Source organism: Gossypium hirsutum, chromosome A11 (genome assembly GCF_007990345.1).
Source record: "Gossypium hirsutum isolate 1008001.06 chromosome A11, Gossypium_hirsutum_v2.1, whole genome shotgun sequence".
NCBI lineage: Eukaryota > Viridiplantae > Streptophyta > Magnoliopsida > Malvales > Malvaceae > Gossypium > Gossypium hirsutum.
In genome coordinates this window covers 5,371,290-5,394,152 of record NC_053434.1, presented here as the reverse complement: position 1 = coordinate 5,394,152, position 22,863 = coordinate 5,371,290, and the positions used below count along the sequence as shown (strand labels likewise).

Below are 22,863 nucleotides of genomic sequence, written 5' to 3'. Positions count from 1 at the left end.
AATTTAAAAATCAAAACAAATTTATAAAAAAAAATCAAATAAAATACCTGCAATTAATATCTTAACCATATACAACCAATCGATTTTCAATATTTCTTTGACACTTTTCACTCAACCCAACCTCCTGCTTTACGAAATAAAAAATGAAGTACTTCTAAAATTTTTAGATAAATTATTGTGAAATTAATTTTAAAAATGCGGAAAACATATTATCTAGATATTAATAAATTTACAAAACACATATTCATATTCAAATCTATGAAATATATTTGTTTCAAACATATAAAAATGGAATGTTATATGTAAATATCCCACCTTTAGAATGCTTTTTGTCGAGAAACATAACATGAGAACATAGTACTCATAAACAGTGCAAACTGATGAACTCCTAACAATACAGGTATTCCTTCGCACTCTTGGCGAGCCCAGGGGCAGTCAATCAAGGGCTTCGGCGTGGCCCCTCTTGATTTTTTTATTTTTTTATTTTTTGTCAGCGGTGCCTGTCTTGATTTGATTATATCTTTTTGAGAATATATGATTTAATTATATTATTATACTTTTAGCTTTTCACAAAATAATGTTATCAAAATCTTACCGAACCGACCAATCAAAATTCGACCGAATCGACCAGTTAAAGTGAAAGAACCGAAATATAATTACACAAATAAGTAGTTAATCGATAAAATAAAATAAAAATCAGTGTTTAAACCAAGCAAAGGGCTTATTAGACTGAAAAATATTGAGAACTAATAATGCAGTTTAAGCTATTTTGTTTTGATACACACAGAAATCCTGAATTCGTCCAACACTCGAAGATAACTAACACTCGCTCGGCAGTCGGCGCATAGCTCTTTGCTAGTTAGCATAGCTCCAAGCCAAGAAGGAACTTCACTCAACAATCTACTGCTCTACTCACATTCCAACACACCGACAATCATTGTTAGCATGTGACACAGATAACTTACCTGCATTTTACCGTATAAATTTGGGTTTAAAGTACATTTTACCTTCATCTCATTTAAAAATCGGTCTGGTTAATAGGAGAAATTTGGTCATAATAGAAATGGAAGGGTAAAGGCCTTGGAGCCACAGGTGGTTTAAAACACAAATATAATTAGTTCAAATATAACATAGTTTAAATACAAGTATCACATGATATACATATACATATATATATGTAAGATACATGTAAACAAATTGCCATATCTACCTTGAAGAAATATATAATACAGTGATACATAAACATTTAACTTCAATACATTTGCAGAGAATTTAGAGTTTCCTATACCTTAAAACAAATAAATCTAAACCAGAAGAAAAAAACAATAATGAAAGGGAACAATTACATAAGCAGAGCGAAATTCAGAAAGGTAGTGCATGGACTGGACTATCAGCATGCATAGGCATGTCCATGCAATCATTGCTGATTGAGGAATTGCCTTCCCCATTCTGTTGGTGACTGCAATTGATCTCATGGTTTCGAGGTCTATTGGCAGCAAAAGAAGATGCAACAACATTATTTGAATGGAAACCAACCTGGTGGTGGACTGAGTGGTAGTGCTGAAGGTTCCCTCGACAATCCCCCGAACGAACTCCTTGTCCATCTGTTGACGCTGAAATTGGTGTAGATGAAAAAGGAGCACTTAAAGTGTTCATGTGCATTGCAGTTTGAGGGTGTTGCTGTTGCTGCTGCTGAAATGATAGCCTGGGGGACATCGGAGACTCCTCTACTCCATATTCAAGTTCATTCTACAGAAAAGAAAATTTGTCAAGAAAATCCTTAAAAGATTCCTTCACCAAACATATTCATCAGAAGAAAGAAGTGCAAGAAATCACCGAAGATACCTGCAAATAAGCAACTATGTCAGCTGTTGTCACCCTTGATCCTTCTTCTTGCTGCCTCAAAATCCATTGAAAAAGTTTCTCCTGTGAGGAACAAGGGGAAGGATATATATAATAATAGATGCAATACCAAAGCCAACTAGAAAAACAAGAAAATGTGATTATATAACTCAAAACATAAAAGCCAATGAAAGTCTGCATAAATATTTAACAATAGAGGGCCACAATCATAGGGAAGCATTTCTTCATCAGTGAGGTAAAACTGTAAAAGCAAGAAAAAATATGCTCAATTTTCCATAACATACACTAGAGACAACTCAGTGCAAGAATACAGGGCCAAATTTGTAAAAGCAAGAATGAAAATCAACCATATGTCAATTGTGAAATTCAAGATAAATTAACACACGAAAAAAATAACCGGGGTGAAGAATTAGAAGCAGATAAAACTATTGTGAGAAACACATGATCAAGAGTTCAGAAGATTGTTCTCTTCTTTATATAAACAAGACACAAAATGGGCGTGTGTGCTTGCCAACAGTCATCAATGTCGCATGCCATAAGCTATGACTGCTTTGAGAAGCTTAAAGAATCCACCGTGAAGCTTCTAAATAGCCACAGTGAGGATTTAAAGTCCCTTCAATAGTGCATAAACTTGACCTATGTTACTCCAACTCATCAGCTTTTCCTTGGCATCCATGTCTGACACCAGTTTATTACGCATGCTCAGATATGTATTAGAGTATGATCCTTTTCGGACCCTACAAATACATGAAAACCTCAGAAAAAATTTAATAAACCATGTCGGCACATACTCATGTCTAATCCTTCTGAAACCAAACCCGAAAAACCATAGTTTGCGACAATCTTTCTATAAAGTAGTAATGATTCTGTAACATACGTGACTGTTTTATCTTATTCTGTCAGCATAATAAAACATGATGGCACAGCCTTGCTCTCAGTTTGGATTTTCACTAGCTTCTGGATTCCTAAAAAGTTACTTAAAAGCAAAGGAATGTTAAAATCAAATATTTGTAATTTGCTAAAAAATTAGAAAAATGACTAAAACATACCATTATCTATACCATAATTTAGTTTGTTTATGTAAAATTAAAATTAACAATGTTGTTATTCAAAATAAATTACAGTATAACTTTTATCCAGATGCAATCTTCACTAATCGCTTCTCAAAGCGCAAAAAGCAAGAATCAAAATAGAAATTCGAATAAATCCTTTCTATTTTCGTATTAAATATTTTAATTTATTTTTTTCCTACTTTTAACAACAATAGCTGTTCCCATAAATCATTATTTTAAGCTAATAAAGATGAAATAACTTCTGACAAGCATCAAACAGCATTCCAAAGCTTCAATTTAAAATCCCAACGACAATTACACGGCAGGGAAATTAAATAATTTTTCAACAATGGTACTGAAATTAACATAAATTTTCAACTTCTTTAAGGGGAAGACATAAATTACCAGAAAGAAACAAATCTGACACCTTTTTACCAAATTACAACAAAATTTTCATAAACAATTCGGCGATCAAATACTAACCTGATTTAATTCTTCCAAAACTAAATCATATTTATTATGAATTCTCCGTTGTTCTAAAAGTAATCATGTTTCAAAATCCATAGACAAGAACAACTAAATCATACTTAATAAAGAGATACAGTCATATAGAGATATAAGATAAGGGGGGGGGGAGGGAGAGAGAGAGAGAAAGAAAGATAATAGGAATAAACAAAGAGGTAGAAGCTAACCAAGGCGTGACGTTCACCGGCCTGGAAAGAGAGACGCTGGTGGTTCATGGCCTGTGAATAAAGCTGCGAAAGCGAGTTAGCAGCGGCGCAGAAGGTGGTGTACATGCTCCGATCCACCTCGTCCAGGCGCGTAGCATCGGATTTCCTCTTCTTCGACATAGATTTATTTTTTATTTACGGTTTTTTTGGGGGGAGGAGGGAGGAAATCAAAAAGAAAATTAAACCCTAACAATGAGAAAGAATCAGAGGAAAATTAGAGAGGATCTGATTTGCAGGCTAAATAAAAAAGAAAAAAAGTGGCGAGAATTTGAGAAAACAACGAATAAAGAGAGTATATGCAAAATGGTGAGAGCTGGGCAGCGGAAGAGGCTTCAGTCATTGGATATTTTGCCACGTGGATTACACGTGTATGGCCTTTTTGGATTACTGGATCCCACCTCCGTCTGCCCTACCCCTCGCTCACAACTTCTTTTCCTTTTCCTTTTTTTTGCTTTTTCTTTTTCTTTTCCTTTCCCTTTTTCCAATTTTCACTCTTTAAGTCTATCAATCTTAATATTGATGATTAAGTTTGCATGACATAATTAATCAATAAACTTATTTAAAAGTTTTATAAAGTTACTAGAAATCTTATTAGAAAACTTATCATACGTATATATGTGAAAATTATAATTTTAAAATATAGATGTATATTTAATAATTTTATACAATAAATAATAAAAATAAAGTTTAAAATTGATATTAATAATAACACATATGCAATATCTATAAAATTAAAATAAAAAAATAATTTAACTTGTGAGCAAAAGAAAATTAAAATAAATCAATAATTCATAGTAAAAATATTAAATGCAAAGAGATCAAGTCTGTGAAAATAAATTTTAATATTAAAATTATATAATTTAAAAAATAAGTATCAAGTTAGTTTTAAAAATTAAAATTAAAACCCAAATAACCAATACAATTTGAACTTGGGCCACACCTAAGACAATGAGGTTCTAATAAATAATTTGTTTATAACTCTATTAAACATAGGTTTAATCTTTAGATATATTAATTTTTAGTTCTTTTATTTAAAAACTATATAAAAATATGAATAGATAAAAAGACCGTCAAAATAATAATAGTAGTAGTAATTTAATAAAAGAGTATAATAGTAATTTCCTAACCATTTGACACCTGATTAACCTGTGATATTAACTCAATAATTTTTTTTATTAATCACATAAATAGTAACCATTATATAGATCTAAATATATTCAAATATTTTACATTAGAAATTATTTATTTCTCAAAATTCCTTCTAAAATACTTATTTATTGATGGAGCGAGTTAAGATAATGATTATTACGAGACAAATAAGAAAATAATTATTTAAAAATATATAAGATCAACAATAAAATACTCAGATTTAAAATTTATTTAAATTTACATAAAAATTTATATAATTAATTTGATTTTAAGTAAAAAAATTGTTCAAATTTAATTTAATATGGAATGAACGGGTAACTAAAAATTTAGGAGACTTTATTATCATCCATGAAGTAATTTTTTAAAGAATTTTTTATATTTTATAATTTTTAAAAATAATTCTAAAATATTTGTTTATTTTGTAATTTTCATATTTTTTGCATTTCTTTGTTGAAATTATACAAAAAAATAAAATTTAAAATATTTTTTATTGTTTAGATATTATTAAAGAGTATAGACTAAATTTATAAAAAAAATGCAAATATTGCAGGCAAAAATATTTATTTTACTTTTTTTTAGCAATCACGTCACGCAAATAAAATATATATATAAAATTTAATATCTCGAAATTAAAATATAAGATTTAAACCAAAAAAATTTATTCCCATGCCTAATTTGGCCTAACATCTTAGTCTACTTTTATTATTCATAATTATTTTTAATTAATATTTACGTTATTATAATTACATTTAAACAACTTTTATTGTTTAATCATAATTTGGTCGGTGGAATTGACTCAAAGTAAAATGCAGTTAAGATAATGCATAGATCATTCTAAAATTTAATTTTTCACTTTTATTATTAACATAGTTAAATTTATTATTATAATATTTTCAAATAATAAAAGAAAAATTTAGTAATCATGTATTAAAAATAATATTTTGATAAACATAATTTAACAAAATATTTAACAATTAAACCTAAATTTAGAATTCTAAAAATTAAATTGATTAAATTCCAAAAAATAAAAAAAAAACATAAAAACTTATAACAACTGAAAAAATCTTACACCATATAAAAGGGATTGTGTATCAAAGAAAGCCTCTAGAAGGTTGGTCCAAATGAACTGAACCAGTTCATATGGTCCAGTTGAATCCAAAAAAACATAGGAAGAAGTAACAGCCCAAGGCTTCAGCCCAGACCATAGCTTAAAAGGAATAACGAGTCCAGCAACTTCAGATTTGGGGTTTGATCCATTGCGTATATTTTTTTTCATATGCAATGTTTCGTAAAAATATTATTTTTTCACATATTTTAATATACATGTATTACTAATGAATTAATTTTAGTTGGTAAGTTTTAGTATTCACATGATTTTTTTGTGAAGAACATGAGGAAAGAATTGTTTATTTTAAAGATATCTTATTTTTTTATGAAAAAAATTTACTTAACATTCTAATTTCAAATTTAAATTTTTACTAATTACATGTCTAGTTATTTTAAACATATGTATTAAATAAGTCTTTTTTTCATAGTATTACTTAATTTGGTGTGGCATTTATGTATGTGTTTAAATTTTTTGATTTATGGTCAAATGTCAAAGCATAATTAAAATTTAAAAAAAGGGTAGTCTAAACTAAGATGAAAAAGAAATTTTGATTAATTTCTAAAACCCAGAAATTTGACATGATATATTTCCAATTATTCGAGGTGCTGAGTAGTTTTTGAAGATATAAGTTAAACTTATTTGAAATTGTGAAATTGACATGATAGTTTTTTTTTTAATATTTAAAGAAGTGTAATAAATAAATGTGTGTTATTTTTAAATATATGTAGGATGCGAAATCCTCTAAAATTTTAAATTAAGTCGGGTTTTAGACAGTTGAATTTAGAATGTGATAACGCCGTTTTGGTGGAGATTCTCTTAGTTGAAAGTATGATTAGTAGTAATTACGATTAATTTATCAGCTCCTATGTCGTAATTAGAATGTGGAGATTCGTTATATCTCTCAGTCCCAAAATAAAGTTGCCAATCATATGGCAAAGATTGCAAATGACTATAACAATAACATGCAAATATTTAAGGATTCTCCAAGTTCGGTTTTGGGGTTGTTATTTGATGATCAAAATAATGTTGTTGCTGCTATACTTAATAATTTTATTTTTCTGTAATCGCAATATGTTGTTTCTTTCTATTGAAAAAAAAAATTGTAAAAGGAAACGATAATTTTGTACTATGGGACCTTTGAATGGTCAAATTCATTTAGATGATAAAGTTCAAAAACAATATAATTCCTAAAAGATTAATTAAATATTTGATTTTATATATCTTAATTATTGAAACTCTAATTATATGAATAAAAATATTTAATCTCTTAAATATACTTTTAAATAATATAAAATTTTAAAGCTTAAGCTTAAAGAAATAAAATTAGTGATTGAAGAGACTTTTAAAGTCTTTAATTCAAAATGCCCAAACTAAATTTATCTAAAAATTTATGTTTGTGCAGTCTTATCAAAACAATTATAACTTAAGTTCTCAAATATGAATTAACGAATTTCAATATGCATTGGAAGGTAATAAACAACTCTTCAAATTATGAGACAACTAAACCAAAAAAAAAAAAAAGTCCAGATCCCATATAAAATTGATAGTTGGATGATGTTCTAAAAATCAATTTTAAGCCTTCAACATTTATATTTTTCCATATCTAATGCATTGTCAGGCGTTACGTCATCAAATTTTATTTTTTTTACTTAACCATCTATCCAGAGTTTTTATAAAAAAATTATATTAAACAGCTCAATTGATTATTAACTTTCAATTAAGAACTCAATTTATTGTAGTTTTTAATTAGGGATGTAATTAATTTTTTAATCATCTGAAGAAGTATTTTTTTTTCATCTGAAACTTTTTTTCTTAAGGTTGAGAAAGTTTATCATTGTTTAAGGAGTTGTTTAGTTATCTGCTTATTTTGAAGTTGTGGCATTCCAACTATTAGCCTCAATAATCAACTTTGTTATGAATGGTTTTCTTAAAGGGTTAGTAAGAAATTGTCCGATAATTCTCGTTGCTAATTACTTCGTTAAATAGAGGGGTTATTTAACTTCGAGTACAAGAAAAAAATCCAAACTCAACCTTTCAACCAAAATAAATTTGCTATCAATCCAATCAAACTTCGGGTTTTAAGTCGGTTATTATTTTGACAAATTTTAATATCAGTGTTTCGAGCTAGAAAGAACTTAAATAACTATATATATAATATCATTACTATATATGAGTTTAATTTTAATCGGATTTGATCAAACTTATTAATACCTATGTTAACATAACATAATCCATTTCATATTTTTTTAGTAAATTATATTTAATCAATAATGAATCTAAGAAGGTATTTAATGGTATTGTCCCCTCGAATGAAAAAAAACTATATTTAAACCTTTTAAAAATTAAAAATTTATAAATTAAAATATTAATAAAATTACGGCTCTCAAAATTTCATCCTAAATTAATTTTCTAGCTTCCTCATGTATTTAACAAAAATATAAATAATATAATCTATAGAACACAAAATGTTTAAATGCCATTAATATGTATTTGATTTATATTAAAATTTTATAAATTTAATTATATATGCCATATTTATATTTACACTCCTAAAAAAAATTAAGAGATATAATTTAATATAAATCTCATATTTTAAAAAAATAATAATAATTCAAATCCATAATTAAAGAGCGAAGTTGAGATCCAAGCCCTTTTAAAATAATTAATTATTACTTGTTAGAATGAGATGGAATCGATTAAATGAAAATTTTGAGGTTTAATCGAATTTCTTTTACTGAGTTTAATTCCAAACTGAATTATTGGTGCCAGCTTAACCTTGAGATCAAATTCTGATTTTTTTCAACAATAATTTTAAAAATTTTAATTAAACTCACGAAAATTACAATGCTCAAACATAGTTCGATTTTAATTTAATTCAACAATAAGTTAAATCTTAACTTAAATATAATATAATTTTATTAATTTTTTTCTAAAACTAAAATAATTTGTAAGCACACATGTTTCACTTTCCAATGCTTCTGACTTTAGCTATGGAACCTTTTATTCTTTTAAACGTGCAAAAGAAAAAGAATTATTCGTGAGCTTGAAAGGCAGTGACTCTTGACGAATTTATCAGACTTTTCATTTGCACTCTGTCCGAATCCATTTGCCACATTTGGACAAAAACGTAAATGTGCATGTGATGAGTTTGATCCAAGCTTGCCTTTTCATTTTCTTTCTTAAAATATAAAGTTAAATATATTTATATTTTAAAAATTTGAATTATAAATTTTTTAGAGAAAAAATAATTTTATCATTATATTTGTACCTTAAAAATAATTTTATCTCTTTAGGTGGTGGAGAGGCCTAAGCCCTTGCATTCACCCATTATTTTAATAAAGAAAAATTTCAATGCGCGATCAATTTTTTATTAATAATTAATTAAAAATAAAATTATTTAGAATCAAATCTAAGCTTTCATGCTTATAATATAATGTTGTTTCTCTTGCTATTGCCACTAGATCAAAGAGAGAATATCATAATTTAAATAAACATGCATACATGTATACAAATTATTATCATATGATATATTGGTGAAGTTTAAAAGATGTCACTTGTCTTTAATTTATTTTTAATTTTTATAAAAAAATTATATAATATAAGTCCGTGAAATTAAAATTTTCAATATACATTTATTTTATAATAACCCTATAATATATATATACGTTGTCACAATATTAGAACTTTAATTTCGCAAACCTTATCGCTTTAAACAGAAACTTAGCTTTAAATTTGTTTAAGTCAACTTAACTCTCGAAAATTTGAATTTATAAAGGAAATTCTCTAAGGCACCAAAATAAAGCGGAAGCAAACTCTTAAGCGAAGAAGTAAAAAACGAACAAAAAATCACTAAGAAAAGTAAGCACATCAAGTGTTTGAGTTAATGCTCTAAAAGTATTTTTTAATACTTTGAAGAATTATAACAAAATGATTACAAATAAGGGGGAAAACGTTTATTTATAGTTGATCTCCCACAAATTCAACAATACAATTTAAATTACATCGACAGTTGAGATTAAAGCCTATCTTCCTAAGAGATTTAAACTTTATACAATTTTATCACTTAGGATTTACAATATTCATCATGGTAACTCCAGTTTTACTGGAGTGTTCTACTAGGTCACCAAGGCTTCAAACAGATGAGTTTTTCCGCATTTTCTACAAATCGAACCAGTGCAAGTGGATTAAATGAATCTCATTTGATTAGTTAACCTGCATGAGACATTTTGTATACATTCGTCATGAGCTTCAATTCATGACATCTACACATGCATATGAATGGAAACTAAAGCTTTAGCTTCACAATAAAAATTCCCATATAAAAGCTTTACAATCTAGAATATATATTTTTGAAAAATAAATAAATATATTGAGCAACACAAGTGTTGTGTGTAGTAGCAAGTCACATTGCACTTTTAATGAGAGACATTATGTTCAAACCCTGGAGATAATAATAGAAATGATTAATCTTCACTAACTACAAAGTATATATGAAAAGTATATTGATCATAAAAAAAAATTTGAGGATGTTTTTCTTTAATATGTATATGAAAAATATAGGCATGAAGACAGATTTAGCTCCTCATGTTTACTCATTCTATCACTTTAGCTTCTTTTTTTTTTTTATAAGATCACTTTAGTCCTAAATTTTCAAAATTGAGTAAAATTGCCTTTTTTTAATGGAAAAACTAATTTAATCATTAAAATTTTATTGTAATTGACATGGTAGTTCGTGTAACAGTCTAGTATACTTTATTGCTAACATAGATAATTTTCTAAAAAATTTTATAATTTTTTTAATTTTATTAAATTTTTAATTTTTTTTTATGAATTATATGTCGATTGCCACACAATTTGACCACATCAATTCTGTTAAAATTTTAACAGTATAGTTAAATTTACCATCCAAAAGTAAGTAAATTAATTAAAATCCAAAAGTAAGTAAATTAATTAAAATCTAAAAGTTAATGACCAAAATGATAAGGAAAATAAATAAAAATCAGAAAAAAAGAATGAATAAATATTAAGGATTAAATTTATCATCATACCAAAAATATATTAGATGACATTTTATGTAACATTGTGTTATTGGTAAGTAAAGTGTGGAGTATCTTTTGGCAAAAGCTAAGCCAAGATTGAAGGCCTAAAAAGAGTTGAATTATCTTTTCCCTATCTTCTAGCGATGGAAATAATTTTCACAGCAAACTCTTTATCGTCATTCTCGATGAAGAAAACAACAATTTTCAACGTAACATGATCAAAAAAGGGATAAAATAAAATAAAAACTTGTCAATTTTATACGCATTAGGATATAAGCAAAATTATCACAAGTTTTGGCTAAAATGGATCCGAGAGGTGGGTAAAATAGTTTTATGGAACATGTTTCTTTCTTGTTTTTATGATTTTATCAGAATCCATGACTTAAATGCTTTTTAATGAAAATTTTCATTAGAGAAATCAAATAATTATTGAAAATAAAAACAAGTCACATTTGACAATAATAATAAACAAGAAATAATGAAACGACAATGAAACAAACACTTTCATGCGGAGCTTCTATAAGATATTAAATAATGGACAGAAGAAAATGACATTTACGAAGGACGGCCTTATTAATAATTTTTTTTCCAAATTCCCCATTATTAATCCTATCATAATTTAATAACTTCCTTTCATTTTTAATAATATATTAAATTGATTTATAAATAATTTATTACAAATATAATATGTTCACTTTCATGGAGAAGTTCTTTCATGAATTGTGTATAAATCATTTAATAAATTGTTCCAAGATAATTTATTTTTTTATTGCAAATAATACTTAGTAATATTGAATTTTTTTAATTTTATATCTTACACTAATATATATTGTTTATTTAAATTGATTTAGTTATTGCCGGTTAATAAGTTTTATAAACGAGTTGAATCACACTGAATTTTTGTTTTTTTTGTCTTAAGGCCTCTTTAGATGGAAGTTTACTTGTAGTTAATGTAAAAACTAAAAGAAAGTTGAACGCATCAAATTGGAGTTAAATGTCCATCTAAAGATACCCTTAGTTTCTCTCTAACCATACTTAATTTTAAAGGGATAAAACTTTAAATATAAATTTAAAAGGCTAAACTACAAAAATCGTTATTTTTGTTTGCTTTAGATTACATTTTAGTCACTTATGTTTAAAATGTTACGTTTTAGTCACTTACATTATCGTTTGTTACGAAGTGGTCACTCCATTGTTAAACTCCGTTACCTCTCTAATGGCAGTCCTATGTGACAGTTCAAATGAGTTTTAAATGCCAACTTGGATGTCTAGTTGCAGAATGAAAATATGTTTTTAATTAAATAAATTTAATTTGGATTGCACGTAGGACATCTAAATTGGCATTTAAAACAATAACGTAAGTGAATAAAACGTAACATTTCACACATAAGTGACTAAAATGTAATCTGAGGTAAATAAACGTGACTATTTTTTAAATTTACCCATTTAAAAATATTTAACGAAATTAAACTAAATACAAACAAATTATAAGAAAAAAACGTTAAACTTAAATTAAATATAGCTTAATTAACCCAAATTAAATACAAGCAACCTAGAAAAGTAAACATATGTAAACAATCAAAGCAATATTTGACCCAACAAAAAAACAAAGCAATGCAAACAGATTTTCCATTTTACGAAGTTAGTTTTGTAATTTGCCGAAATAAAAAAATAAAAAATAAAAAAGGAACCTTCGCTTTGGTCACTACATAACCATACCTTAAGTACTTATTTAATTGTCTTGTACAAAGATAAATTAAGACAAACTTTTTATTTTTCTTTCTCTTGAGTCTACGTCTCTCTCGCTCGCTCTCTCTATTTCTTTAATGGCGAGAGGAGAATCAAAACTCATTTGAAATCAAGGTATAGCAATAGCAGTAGAATAGCTTCGCCTATTCACGGCGCGAATCTCGAGAGGACTTCATTGGACTCTCTTATTATTTTCTCAGGTTTGTTCAATTTATTTATTTATTTTTTGCTTCCGTTCATTTCGTCAGATTTTTCTTTCCCTTTTCTAATTACGTTTCGATTCGATTTTTTTTTTGTATATTGCGAATTTGCTTTGTTGTTTTGATTCCTTTAACGAAATATTTATTTATTTTGATTTTGCTTTGATGTGTTTTTTCCTGTACTTATCATTTATTTGTTATATTTGGATTGAAATTGCTTCTTCTTTTTTAAATTATGTTTTAGAAATTAAACTTAATTAGGTAAAGCTTTAAAGAGCGACGGATCTACTTATAAATAGTAAAATATTTCTCAAAATTTTCGAAAATAATGAGTATCATATATTTTCTAGTAAATGCGTAAAATATTCATTCCTTGAACTGAAAAAAAAATATTAGTATTTATTTTATTATATACTTAGATCTTAGCAAACAGGTCAAATACATGTAGCTGGAATGGTTTCAATTCCTTTCATATTTTTATATTAAATGAAAATGCGCCAAATGCGCCAAATCCGGGCCCAAATAAGGAAAAAAAAAGTTGTTTGATGGAGGACTCATTGTTTGTTGTTTAGGTTTTAATGGAATAAGCAGTTAGCAGATGTTATAAAGACGGCTTTAGATAAGAAAAAAAGAATTTGTTAATTGTTATGTTTCTTTGTTGCATCATTTCTTTTATATGGTTATTGTTATCAAAGCTGCTCGAGTGCCGAAATCTGGCTGCTCTGCCGTTTACTATAAAGTGCAGACATTTCTTTGGTTCATTTCGGGAACTTAATTGGAATTTGGATATCAAAATTTTCTGACCTACTTAAAATTCTTGAATCTGAAACTATTTAACCTGAGAAGTTTGATATGTGCCGAGAATAAGGTATGGGACATGGATCCCACATTGGAAAGTATAAGATCTTTTTTGGGGGGAGTTTATACGTACCGAGGCTCTTTCACCCTAACAACCAGTTTCTGAATGTTGTTCTCCGTAAGTTCATGTAAAAAATTTGCAGGTACCGTTCAAGTTTTAAGTGGATCGGTTTGAGAATCACCAATCTTAGGAAATAATTTTTGAAATCTTAAATTTGGACCTTTAAAAAGTTTGGAGTTGATTCAGCCCAAACCCAGATCCAGCTTCTTTAAATCATTCTCAAAGTATAAATTTGAATTTCTAGATTTGGCGGCTCAGAAGAGCTGGGGAGATATCATTTTACCTGTTTTTTTCTTATCAAATTGATAGCCTCCTATGATTGTTCTGAAAAATGTATTTAATGTTTATAGTATTTTTTCTGCTTTTTATTCACTCTCTTGTCATTTCTGAAATGAAAGTTCTTTATGCTAGTTAATTGTTATTTCTGAAAAAAGAAACTTTCTCCATTGTCTTTATTGCAAGAGGATGCAAGAATGCAAGTTTGTGCTTTCTTTAACTTTTCATTGTGAATAATTATAAACTATACTTGTTAAGCAATTCAACTCATTTGTATAGCTGCAGATTTTTTGACAACGGAACATAATTTTTGCTTGCATGAAAATTTGAGAAACAAGGACTCTGCTTGACAACTTGGAGACTAAGTTAAAAATGTCATCTGTAAGCAAGGCTGATCGGAAAACAGCTCTGGATGTGGCCTCATGGTCTTTCAATATTGTCACATCTGTGGGTATAATCATGGTCAATAAAGCCTTGATGGCTACGTACGGCTTCAGTTTTGGTACGTTTTGAATGAACATCTCACCTGGTAACTTTGATAAACTTTGTCTGCATTACATATTTAATAGATCTATCACTTTATGTTCATTGTGTTTCCATTTGACTTGTTACTCTATGGGTCCAACTCTGTATGGTCAACCTAAGAGGAAGAAACAAAGTCCCAAAAGTATTAGTTCATGAAGTTACATAAATGATTTGGTTTTCCCCATCTGTTTAGGTTGTTTTTGTGATTACAAACGGAAAATGAAAGAGAAATCCATAAAATTTTGAAAATTTCAATTCACCATTAAAGTGGGAATTTTAAAAGATTACTCGACAAACTTTTCAAACAATCCATCTTAAAAGATTTCCACTTTAAACCTGTCCTCTTCCAAATTTTTGGCTTCAATCTTGGATGGAGGATAAATAAATTGGAAAAATTTTTATTTATTTTTGGCTCCAAATTTTAGAAAATATTTCTAGTTTATATTTTCCATTTTCATTTTGCCTTTATACTTGAAAGAGGATAAATAAATTGGAGAGCTTTTTTTTCTTTTTCTTTTTTTTTCAATTTTCCAAACGATAAGATCTTTTCATTTTTAGTGTTAATTATATTCAGAGTATAAGTGGAGATGACAAATGGAAATAGTTTCTAAATGCAGACAGGCCTAAATTTTTGAAAGGCTAAGTAACTCTTATAAACATGAAAAATCAAGTGACCTGCATAAGTAGATATATGACAAATCATTATGTATAGGACATAACATATTTTGTATTAGATATGGTGTTCATGTGGAAAAATATATGTTTTATATATTTTCTAGACTTATCTTGGTGGTCAAAGTTATTCCGTGATGTATTCCTGTTTTGTCTGTGCAATTCTGTTACGGGGTATGTTTTATCTCTTATTGAATCTAATCATGTTTAGATGAATATTATTATTATACAATTATAATGGGTACATGTGTATGAAATTGATTGGAAGATTTTAAACTGAACTTTTGCACTTCTAATATGCAGAGTTTAATGCCTTTCTAATAGGAGAGCTTAACTAATAAATAAGGGTTAATAAGTGAAGAAACTTTTTAGAGTTTGCTTGACTAAGAAGTTGTCTTTCATTACAAATGTTTTCTTATTCAGCTTTTGTTTGAAACTTCAGCAAGTGGACACTCATGCAGTTAGAAATCGGGTCTCCATCTTGGATATCTTGGTCCAAATCCCATTTATTGGCCCAGATTCCTTAAATAACAAAACATAGCTTACATATAAAAAATATTACTTGTTTTGACTGTTAATTATGATGAAGAAAGTCAAATTGTAACAACACTTACCCCTGCATATCCAGAAAATAATGTTGTGTCCCATTTATTTCTGTGCTGCAGCTACAACATTAACAGGTTTGCATTTTGCCACTACAACCCTGTTAACTGTTCTTCTTAGATGGCTGGGTTATATTCAGAACTCTCATATACCATTACCCGATCTTCTCAAGTTTGTTTTGTTTGCAAACTTCTCTATTGTTGGAATGAATGTGAGTTTGATGTGGAATTCTGTGGGCTTCTACCAGGTCAGTTTTCGTTACTTGGATTATTATCTCTTGATCTTTTGGAAGTTTTGTCATATTCCTTTTACAAATTATTCTCAGATAGCAAAGCTGAGCATGATTCCAGTATCTTGCTTTCTGGAAGTTGTTTTTGACAAGGTTCGCTACTCAAGGGATACAAAACTTAGCATTCTACTAGTTCTCCTTGGAGTTGCTGTCTGCACTGTTACTGATGTGAGTGTCAACGTCAAGGGTTTTTTAGCTGCTGTAATTGCAGTCTGGAGCACAGCCCTGCAACAATATGTAAGTAAATCTGCATGATATCATGCTTTTACCTAAGGTGCAATATATTGGAAGGTTTTGATAGTAATGTTCTTTATTTTTTATGACTGAACAAGTTTTTTAATGGGTTTGTCATGTTTGACCCATTCCATAAATGAGACACCAGCCATGCCTATATCTTCTTCATGGATTGATATTTTGGGTCTTTCTTCTTTTCTCTCATATATTTATTTCTTTTGAAGTATGTGCATTTTCTTCAACGCAAGCATTCTTTAGGATCTTTTGACTTATTGGGACATACTGCTCCGGTACAAGCTGCAAGCCTTGTGTTAGCTGGTCCTTTTGTGGACTATTGGTTAACAGAGAAAAAGGTCTATGCCTATAACTACACTACGGTATCAACGGTAAGGTTCTTATCCTAGTTGACGAGAATCTATTTGGTAATAGTAATGCTCCATTTCACTAGCAAGCCTTCTGGTAAAAGTCATTTCAGCTGATTCAATTCCTTTGGGCATGTTTGTGCTTTTAAATTATGTTGGTATATTTAGGGATGCATTTCCATCTGGTTTGAGCATTCACTCTTATTATCTGCTGGCTTTGAGTGTTACAAAATGCTAAATGTCTTTCATTGTCATTGCAAAATTGCAATAGCTGACAGTCCCAAATATGGTTGTTATCATCTGCACCAGCGCATTTAATAAGGAATTAAGTAATCTGAACATAGTTTGTGATTTTGTATTCTATAATAGTTTATTTGCTTGATTATGCCACATTAATTAGACCAAATAGGAGGTCAATAGGATCTTCCTGACAGACCCAGAAAGAGTCCTGTGCTTGCTGGCAAGAAATTGAGATAATCTATTTCTCAGCAGAGTTCATACTGAGGTTATTTACGTTCTTGCATCTGGTTATTACAAGGATTCGCAAATAAGAATATGGAAGTTTCAACTGTCTTACTTATTTTGAATTTTCAAGTGCACATTCTTCTGTCTTATCCCCTTCGCCAAGCCAACTTTCTAACATGTATTGAGTGAGATCATGATGCTTCTAACATGTAAAAATTCTGCTTCCTGGTGCATGTGCGAGTTCAGTAATGAATATTAATAGATTTTGCTTTCAGACAATCATGACTACAGTAAACAATATTCTCTTTGCTTGCAGTTCTTCATAATCCTATCATGCACCATTGCCGTTGGTACAAACCTCAGCCAGTTCATCTGCATCGGCCGGTTTACTGCCGTATCATTCCAAGTGCTTGGCCATATGAAGACTATTCTTGTCCTGATTTTAGGATTCCTTTTCTTCGGCAAAGAAGGTCTTAATCTACATGTAATCCTGGGTATGGTCATTGCAGTTGCAGGAATGATCTGGTATGGTAATGCCTCCTCCAAGCCCGGAGGAAAGGAGCGTTGGATTTATTCAGCTCCAAGCGACAAATCACAAAAACCAGACAATTTATTGGGTTCTACTGAAACAGACGAGAAGGTTTAAAGATTCGATTACAGGTTTAACAGTTAAAAAGGGTAAAGATAAAAGAGACGAAAACTGAGCCATTTACACAGAGGATCGGAATTATTACAAACTTTTCGTTCCTTTTTTATTTCTTTCTTTTGTTGCATTCATAATGGTTAATCATTTTCATGTTCCTTTAATTTATAATCCAAGGTGAAAATTATGCTGTTGATAGAGGAAGCAAATTCCCTGTAAATCCAGCATCGTTTTCCTCTAATAATATTTGCTTATAGTAATTTATTTATATTGCTTTTTCAGTTTATTTTCTCATCTTGGTAATTAGAACTAGGTTCAATATCCTTTTGTCCATTTCTCCAACAATTCTGGTAACTGAGGTGATCCCCAAATCGACTGAAATTCCAAGGTTCGATCTTAAATGAGCTTTAGCTAAATTTAAAGTTTTGTAATGTACGGAGAATTATTTAATTAATTAAAGGTTTATATTGTACAATAATAAGAGTTTAATTGAAATGTTAAGGTGAGGATTTAAGGTGTTTGAAGATTTAAGTCTTAACCATTTGTGACTTATTTTAAGTTTAATTTGAGTTTAAATTCAGATACGACCTCAGGTGGTTCAATGTGATGTAAATTTCTGCTCCAATTGTGATGGCATGTTTTGAGTCGGATGAATTCTTTTTTAAATTGGGCTAACACGTAGATACACTTTTTTGCAACTCGAATTGCTATTTATTAATAAAAATATTTTTTTATTTCAAGTTAATTACAAAAATATATTAATATTAATATTTTCAGACAACAAAAATAAATATTTTTTAAAAAATAATTATTTCAACTCAATTAAGTAATTTGAGATTCCCACATTCAAACCTTAAGGATAAGAATAGTACTTCGATGGCATCACAGCACTTAAGTGCTGATATTTGTTAGGGCCAGGGGTGCATAATACATACGAGGGAAAGAGGATAGGGGAGTTGAATTCCCTGATCAAATAGAGCCCTTTTCAGGAGTAGAAGAGTATTATTGTATGCACATTAATAGTGGCCCCATTCCTTAATTTTCGCTCATTAAATTCTTCAAACATCTTTGAAAAAATTGGCAGATCCTGTCGTATTCATAAGCCCCTCCCATTATAGGTTGATCACCAAATGAGATTTCATTTTGATTTTGTGGGTTTAATATTGCTATTAAATGGTATACCATCCCATTATCTCCACTGGAAAAAAAAATCAATCAACCTCTCGCTTCACACTTTTAAGCTCCTTCAATTTATGGATTTTAGGGTTTCAGTATACTCACAATCAAACCAAAGTACTGAACAAAATACATAGTGATTCAAATTGAACTTCATTAAAAAAAATACAATTTTTAAATTTTCATCATTATTAAGAAAAATAAATATTGTAGATGCATTGAATTTATTCTAGAAACAATAATATTTAAAATATAGTTATAAAACAAAGAAATAATAGGAAGCCCGTATATATATAGAAATAAAATGGTCAAATAATGGCGTAATGCCGGCAAGTTAGTTCAAAAACTGTTGCGTTTGGGTTCCAAAAAGTCGAGCATCAGCCTAACATTTTTGGCAATTTCATGGCTGGGAACAGCTGCTGCAACAAATTATTTAGCTGTTTAAATATAATTATATATATTAAATATTATATATAATCAATTTTATCTATCAAAAAGTAAAAAAAAAAACTAAAAAAATTAATCAATAACTTATTTAAGCGAGATTAAAATATTAGAATTCATCGTATATCCAGAATTCAAAATGTGGTCGTTGATTGAATGGTTAAGTGCATGAATATAGGTCTCTTGATTTTATTGTTGTTTGAGGAAACCCTGTCTCTAGTACAAGGGGTTTTGCTTTCTAATAGTGATGTCTTTATAAGGGTTTAATTAAATATTTGATGTAATCAATTAATGATGTTTTTTCTGCTAAAAAAAACTTGTAATAATTATACCGTCTTTTAAATATAGTTATATCAATCTTAAACACGGAATTTATTTTTTTAAATAGTATTTAACAATTTTAAAATTTATTTCCTTATTCTATATCATCATCCCTTATTATATAGTAAAAATTTGATGGTAGTCAATACAAATTATAGAAATAATAATTTAAATTAAAAATCGTGAATTTAATGAGGCATATATATATTAAAAGATTGTAATAATATCTTAGATTTAATTATTAGGTTTAAAATTAAAGAAAAAAGGTCATTAAGTTGAAAAATATAGTCATTATGACTTTATTTTTGTGCATTCATTCATTCTCTTTCACAATCAAATTGACAACAAAATAATAAAGGGAAAGGGGGGCTCTCCTTTCATGTCTTCATCACTCCTTTTTCTTTTATCTTTTCTTACCGCTTTCTTTTGTGAGCGTGCGAGTCTCGCCTGAAAACGCCTTTTATTTATGTCCAAATCTTTTTAATTCACCAATTTTCTTTTTGTTTAACAATAATAAATTAATTAAGGGTAAACTACCAAAACAATCATTTTTATTTTCTTCAAGTTACATTTTAGTTATTTATGTTTGAAATGTTACGGTTTAGTCATTTACGTTAACTTATTGTAACATTTTAGGCATTGAGCCATTAATTACCATTAACTGTATAATAGTAAGCTGACGTGATACATTAAATCAGTATTTCAAACAAAAAATTTAAGTTAAATTATACAATTGGTCTCCATAGTTTTTCGTTTTGAGCAATTTATTTTATTCTTTTATATTCTTTTAACTTTTCTTTTTTTTCCCCTTTTTTTTCTATTCTCTTCTGCTTCTCCTTCTATTTTCTTCCATTCTTCATCTCTTTTAACATAAAAGAAAAAAAATTAAATTGCCCAAAACGAAAAAAATATATTGACCAATTGTATATTTTAACCTAAAATTTTCATTTGAAATGATGATTTAACATATCACGTCAGTTTACCGTTACACCGTTAACGGTAATAAACGCTTAGTGGCTAAAATGTTACAACACAATAACGTATGTGACTAAAACGTAATATTTCAAACATAAGTGACTAAAATATAACCTAAGAAAAACAAAAAAAAAGTGACTATTTTGATAATTTACCCATTAATTAATATGATTTTTTATATTAACGTTTATATAATTATAAATTTCCTTCTAATAAAAACATTTTTATTATTTATTTTTCATTTTTGCCAACCCCGAATTTAATAATCTTTTATCATGGCTCCATTAATGTATAAATCTACTTCATTCTTGGATGTCATAATTTTATATAATATACACAATAAAAATAAACACATTCATACAACACAATAATGTATCAATATATGGATCTCGTGTAATGGCCTAATAGTTAAGGGTGTTTATTATTCTAAGTGTGGTCTGAGTTTAAGTTGCACCGTTGCGTTTGCTGTTTGGACTTTGCCTTCTTTACCACATTATATGATTCTCTTATTTTTAGTCACTCCTCGTCTTAAAATTATTTTCTTTATCCCTCGTCTGATTATTATATATAAAATAAAAAATAGTTAGTACAAATTTAAATTTGAAATTTAAAAGACGAGTAATAATCCTTATAAAAATTATGATCTATTCAAAATAAGCAAATTAAAAATTCCTTCCCTATCTTAAAAAGCAATTCACAAGAATAACTAAATAATACTAATTAAATTAATTTATTACGAATCGACACGTATAAAAGTAATACTCTTACAAAACGCAATATTAATGTTTTTAATATTTTTACTTTTCACAATTTTAGTTTTTTTTCCTGAATATTCCTCCTATAAAAATTGGATATTCCAATTTCTACTTTAGTTTAAATCCCACAAAGATGGGAATGGTCAAGATTCACAATTTGGTTGAATTGATATTCAATAACCAACGATGGAGTATGTTTTCGATTCTTAAATCAACTTATTCGATTAACTTATTTTTCAATCCATTTAAAAAATAATAATAATAATCTATGTTATTAACTTTTTTTAATAGGTTATCTATACTAATATATTTTTTTATTTAAAATAAGTTATATTATTTAAATATATTTTATTTCTTATTAAAAATTATTTATAGTTGGATTTAAACTCACACTAATACATAAAACCTTAAATTTATCATTAAACAAAAGTTTTATTTTGATTTTTACATATATTTTAATTTCATTATAAATTTATATGTTTAAATTTCATTTTACTTACAATTTAATCTATCTTATTATTTTAATATCGTACATATTTCATGCGTTGTTATTAATTAGTTTTAAACCATACATTTTATTGTTAATTATATGTCATTTTGAAACACAAATCTACATTCTAATTATGGGATTTTCACATGCATACATATAAAATATAGTTTATAATTATTTATTAACTCTTTTAAGTCTTACCTCACTGTAGACCTGATCATGGGCGGTCAGAAGGTCTGTCAGAAAAGTGAAAGGGTTTGGGTAAAAAAAATGCCCGAGCCTAGCTTGCCCGAATTTGAAAAAAAAAAATTGATTTTGTTTTTCCACTGATTTGCTATTATTTTAATTTATATTGCCACTATTTTATTGTTATTGTTTGGATATTATATAATTTTTGTTTTATTATTAATTTTATTACTCTTTTAGAGATATTTATTTGTTAAGTTACACCTATCTTAGTGTTATTTAAGTATAATGACTTTTTAAATTTTATTTTCAATTTATTGAGAAACATTTATTTTAATATTTTTAGTATATTTGATGTATTATATTTTTAAAATTTATTTTTATATAAAAAAATTAATTCAAGTTAGATCGAATTCGATTTTTAACTTTTTTATTCAAATCGAGCCAAACCCAATAAAATAAATCTAAAAATTTATTATGATGGAGCCAAAACTTGACCCAATTTAGGATAACCTCTAAGTTACCTCCTTCGGTGATTAATCATTATATATAACTCAAAAGGGTAAAATGGGCAGAGGGATATAAAATGAAGTCTTAGGTTTCAATACTCATTTCTTCTTCTCTTTATCCTAAGCAC

At 28.0% G+C, this 22,863-nt stretch overlaps 2 protein-coding genes across 3 annotated transcripts; one reads left to right on the top strand and one right to left on the bottom strand.

Annotated features, from left to right (window-relative positions):
• Nucleotides 1–1,189: 1,189 nt before the first annotated feature.
• On the bottom strand, nucleotides 1,190–4,171 carry LOC107899537 (uncharacterized). Its single transcript, XM_016825288.2, has 3 exons — nucleotides 3,608–4,171; nucleotides 1,846–1,926; nucleotides 1,190–1,749 (listed from the first exon to the last, which is right to left on the bottom strand). Exons 1-3 carry the CDS (start codon nucleotides 3,764–3,766, stop codon nucleotides 1,363–1,365), a joined length of 627 nt encoding a protein of 208 aa, XP_016680777.1. The 5' UTR covers nucleotides 3,767–4,171; the 3' UTR covers nucleotides 1,190–1,362.
• Nucleotides 4,172–12,685: 8,514 nt separating this feature from the next.
• On the top strand, nucleotides 12,686–18,147 carry LOC107899546 (UDP-rhamnose/UDP-galactose transporter 4). Of its 2 annotated transcripts, none has more exons than XM_016825307.2 (6): nucleotides 12,686–12,891; nucleotides 14,372–14,588; nucleotides 15,949–16,133; nucleotides 16,212–16,412; nucleotides 16,634–16,795; nucleotides 17,553–18,147. In XM_016825307.2, exons 2-6 carry the CDS (start codon nucleotides 14,459–14,461, stop codon nucleotides 17,880–17,882), a joined length of 1,008 nt encoding a protein of 335 aa, XP_016680796.1. In that variant the 5' UTR covers nucleotides 12,686–12,891; nucleotides 14,372–14,458; the 3' UTR covers nucleotides 17,883–18,147. The 2 variants fall into 2 exon arrangements, with proteins under 2 accessions (XP_016680796.1, XP_016680788.1); XM_016825299.2 differs by having other exon boundaries at nucleotides 14,366–14,588.
• Nucleotides 18,148–22,863: the final 4,716 nt, after the last annotated feature.

Coding starts and splice junctions, on each gene's coding strand:
- LOC107899537 (XM_016825288.2), bottom strand. CDS start 3,766: ATGTCGAAGAAGAGGAAATCCGATGCTACGCGCCTGGACGAGGTGGAT. Junction 1,927..3,607: donor CCGGTGAACGTCACGCCTTG/GTTAGCTTCTAC, acceptor TGTTCCTCACAG/GAGAAACTTTTTCAATGGAT. Junction 1,750..1,845: donor ACATAGTTGCTTATTTGCAG/GTATCTTCGGTG, acceptor TCTTTTCTGTAG/AATGAACTTGAATATGGAGT.
- LOC107899546 (XM_016825307.2), top strand. CDS start 14,459: ATGTCATCTGTAAGCAAGGCTGATCGGAAAACAGCTCTGGATGTGGCC. Junction 16,413..16,633: donor GCACAGCCCTGCAACAATAT/GTAAGTAAATCT, acceptor TTTCTTTTGAAG/TATGTGCATTTTCTTCAACG. Junction 16,796..17,552: donor ACTACACTACGGTATCAACG/GTAAGGTTCTTA, acceptor CTTTGCTTGCAG/TTCTTCATAATCCTATCATG.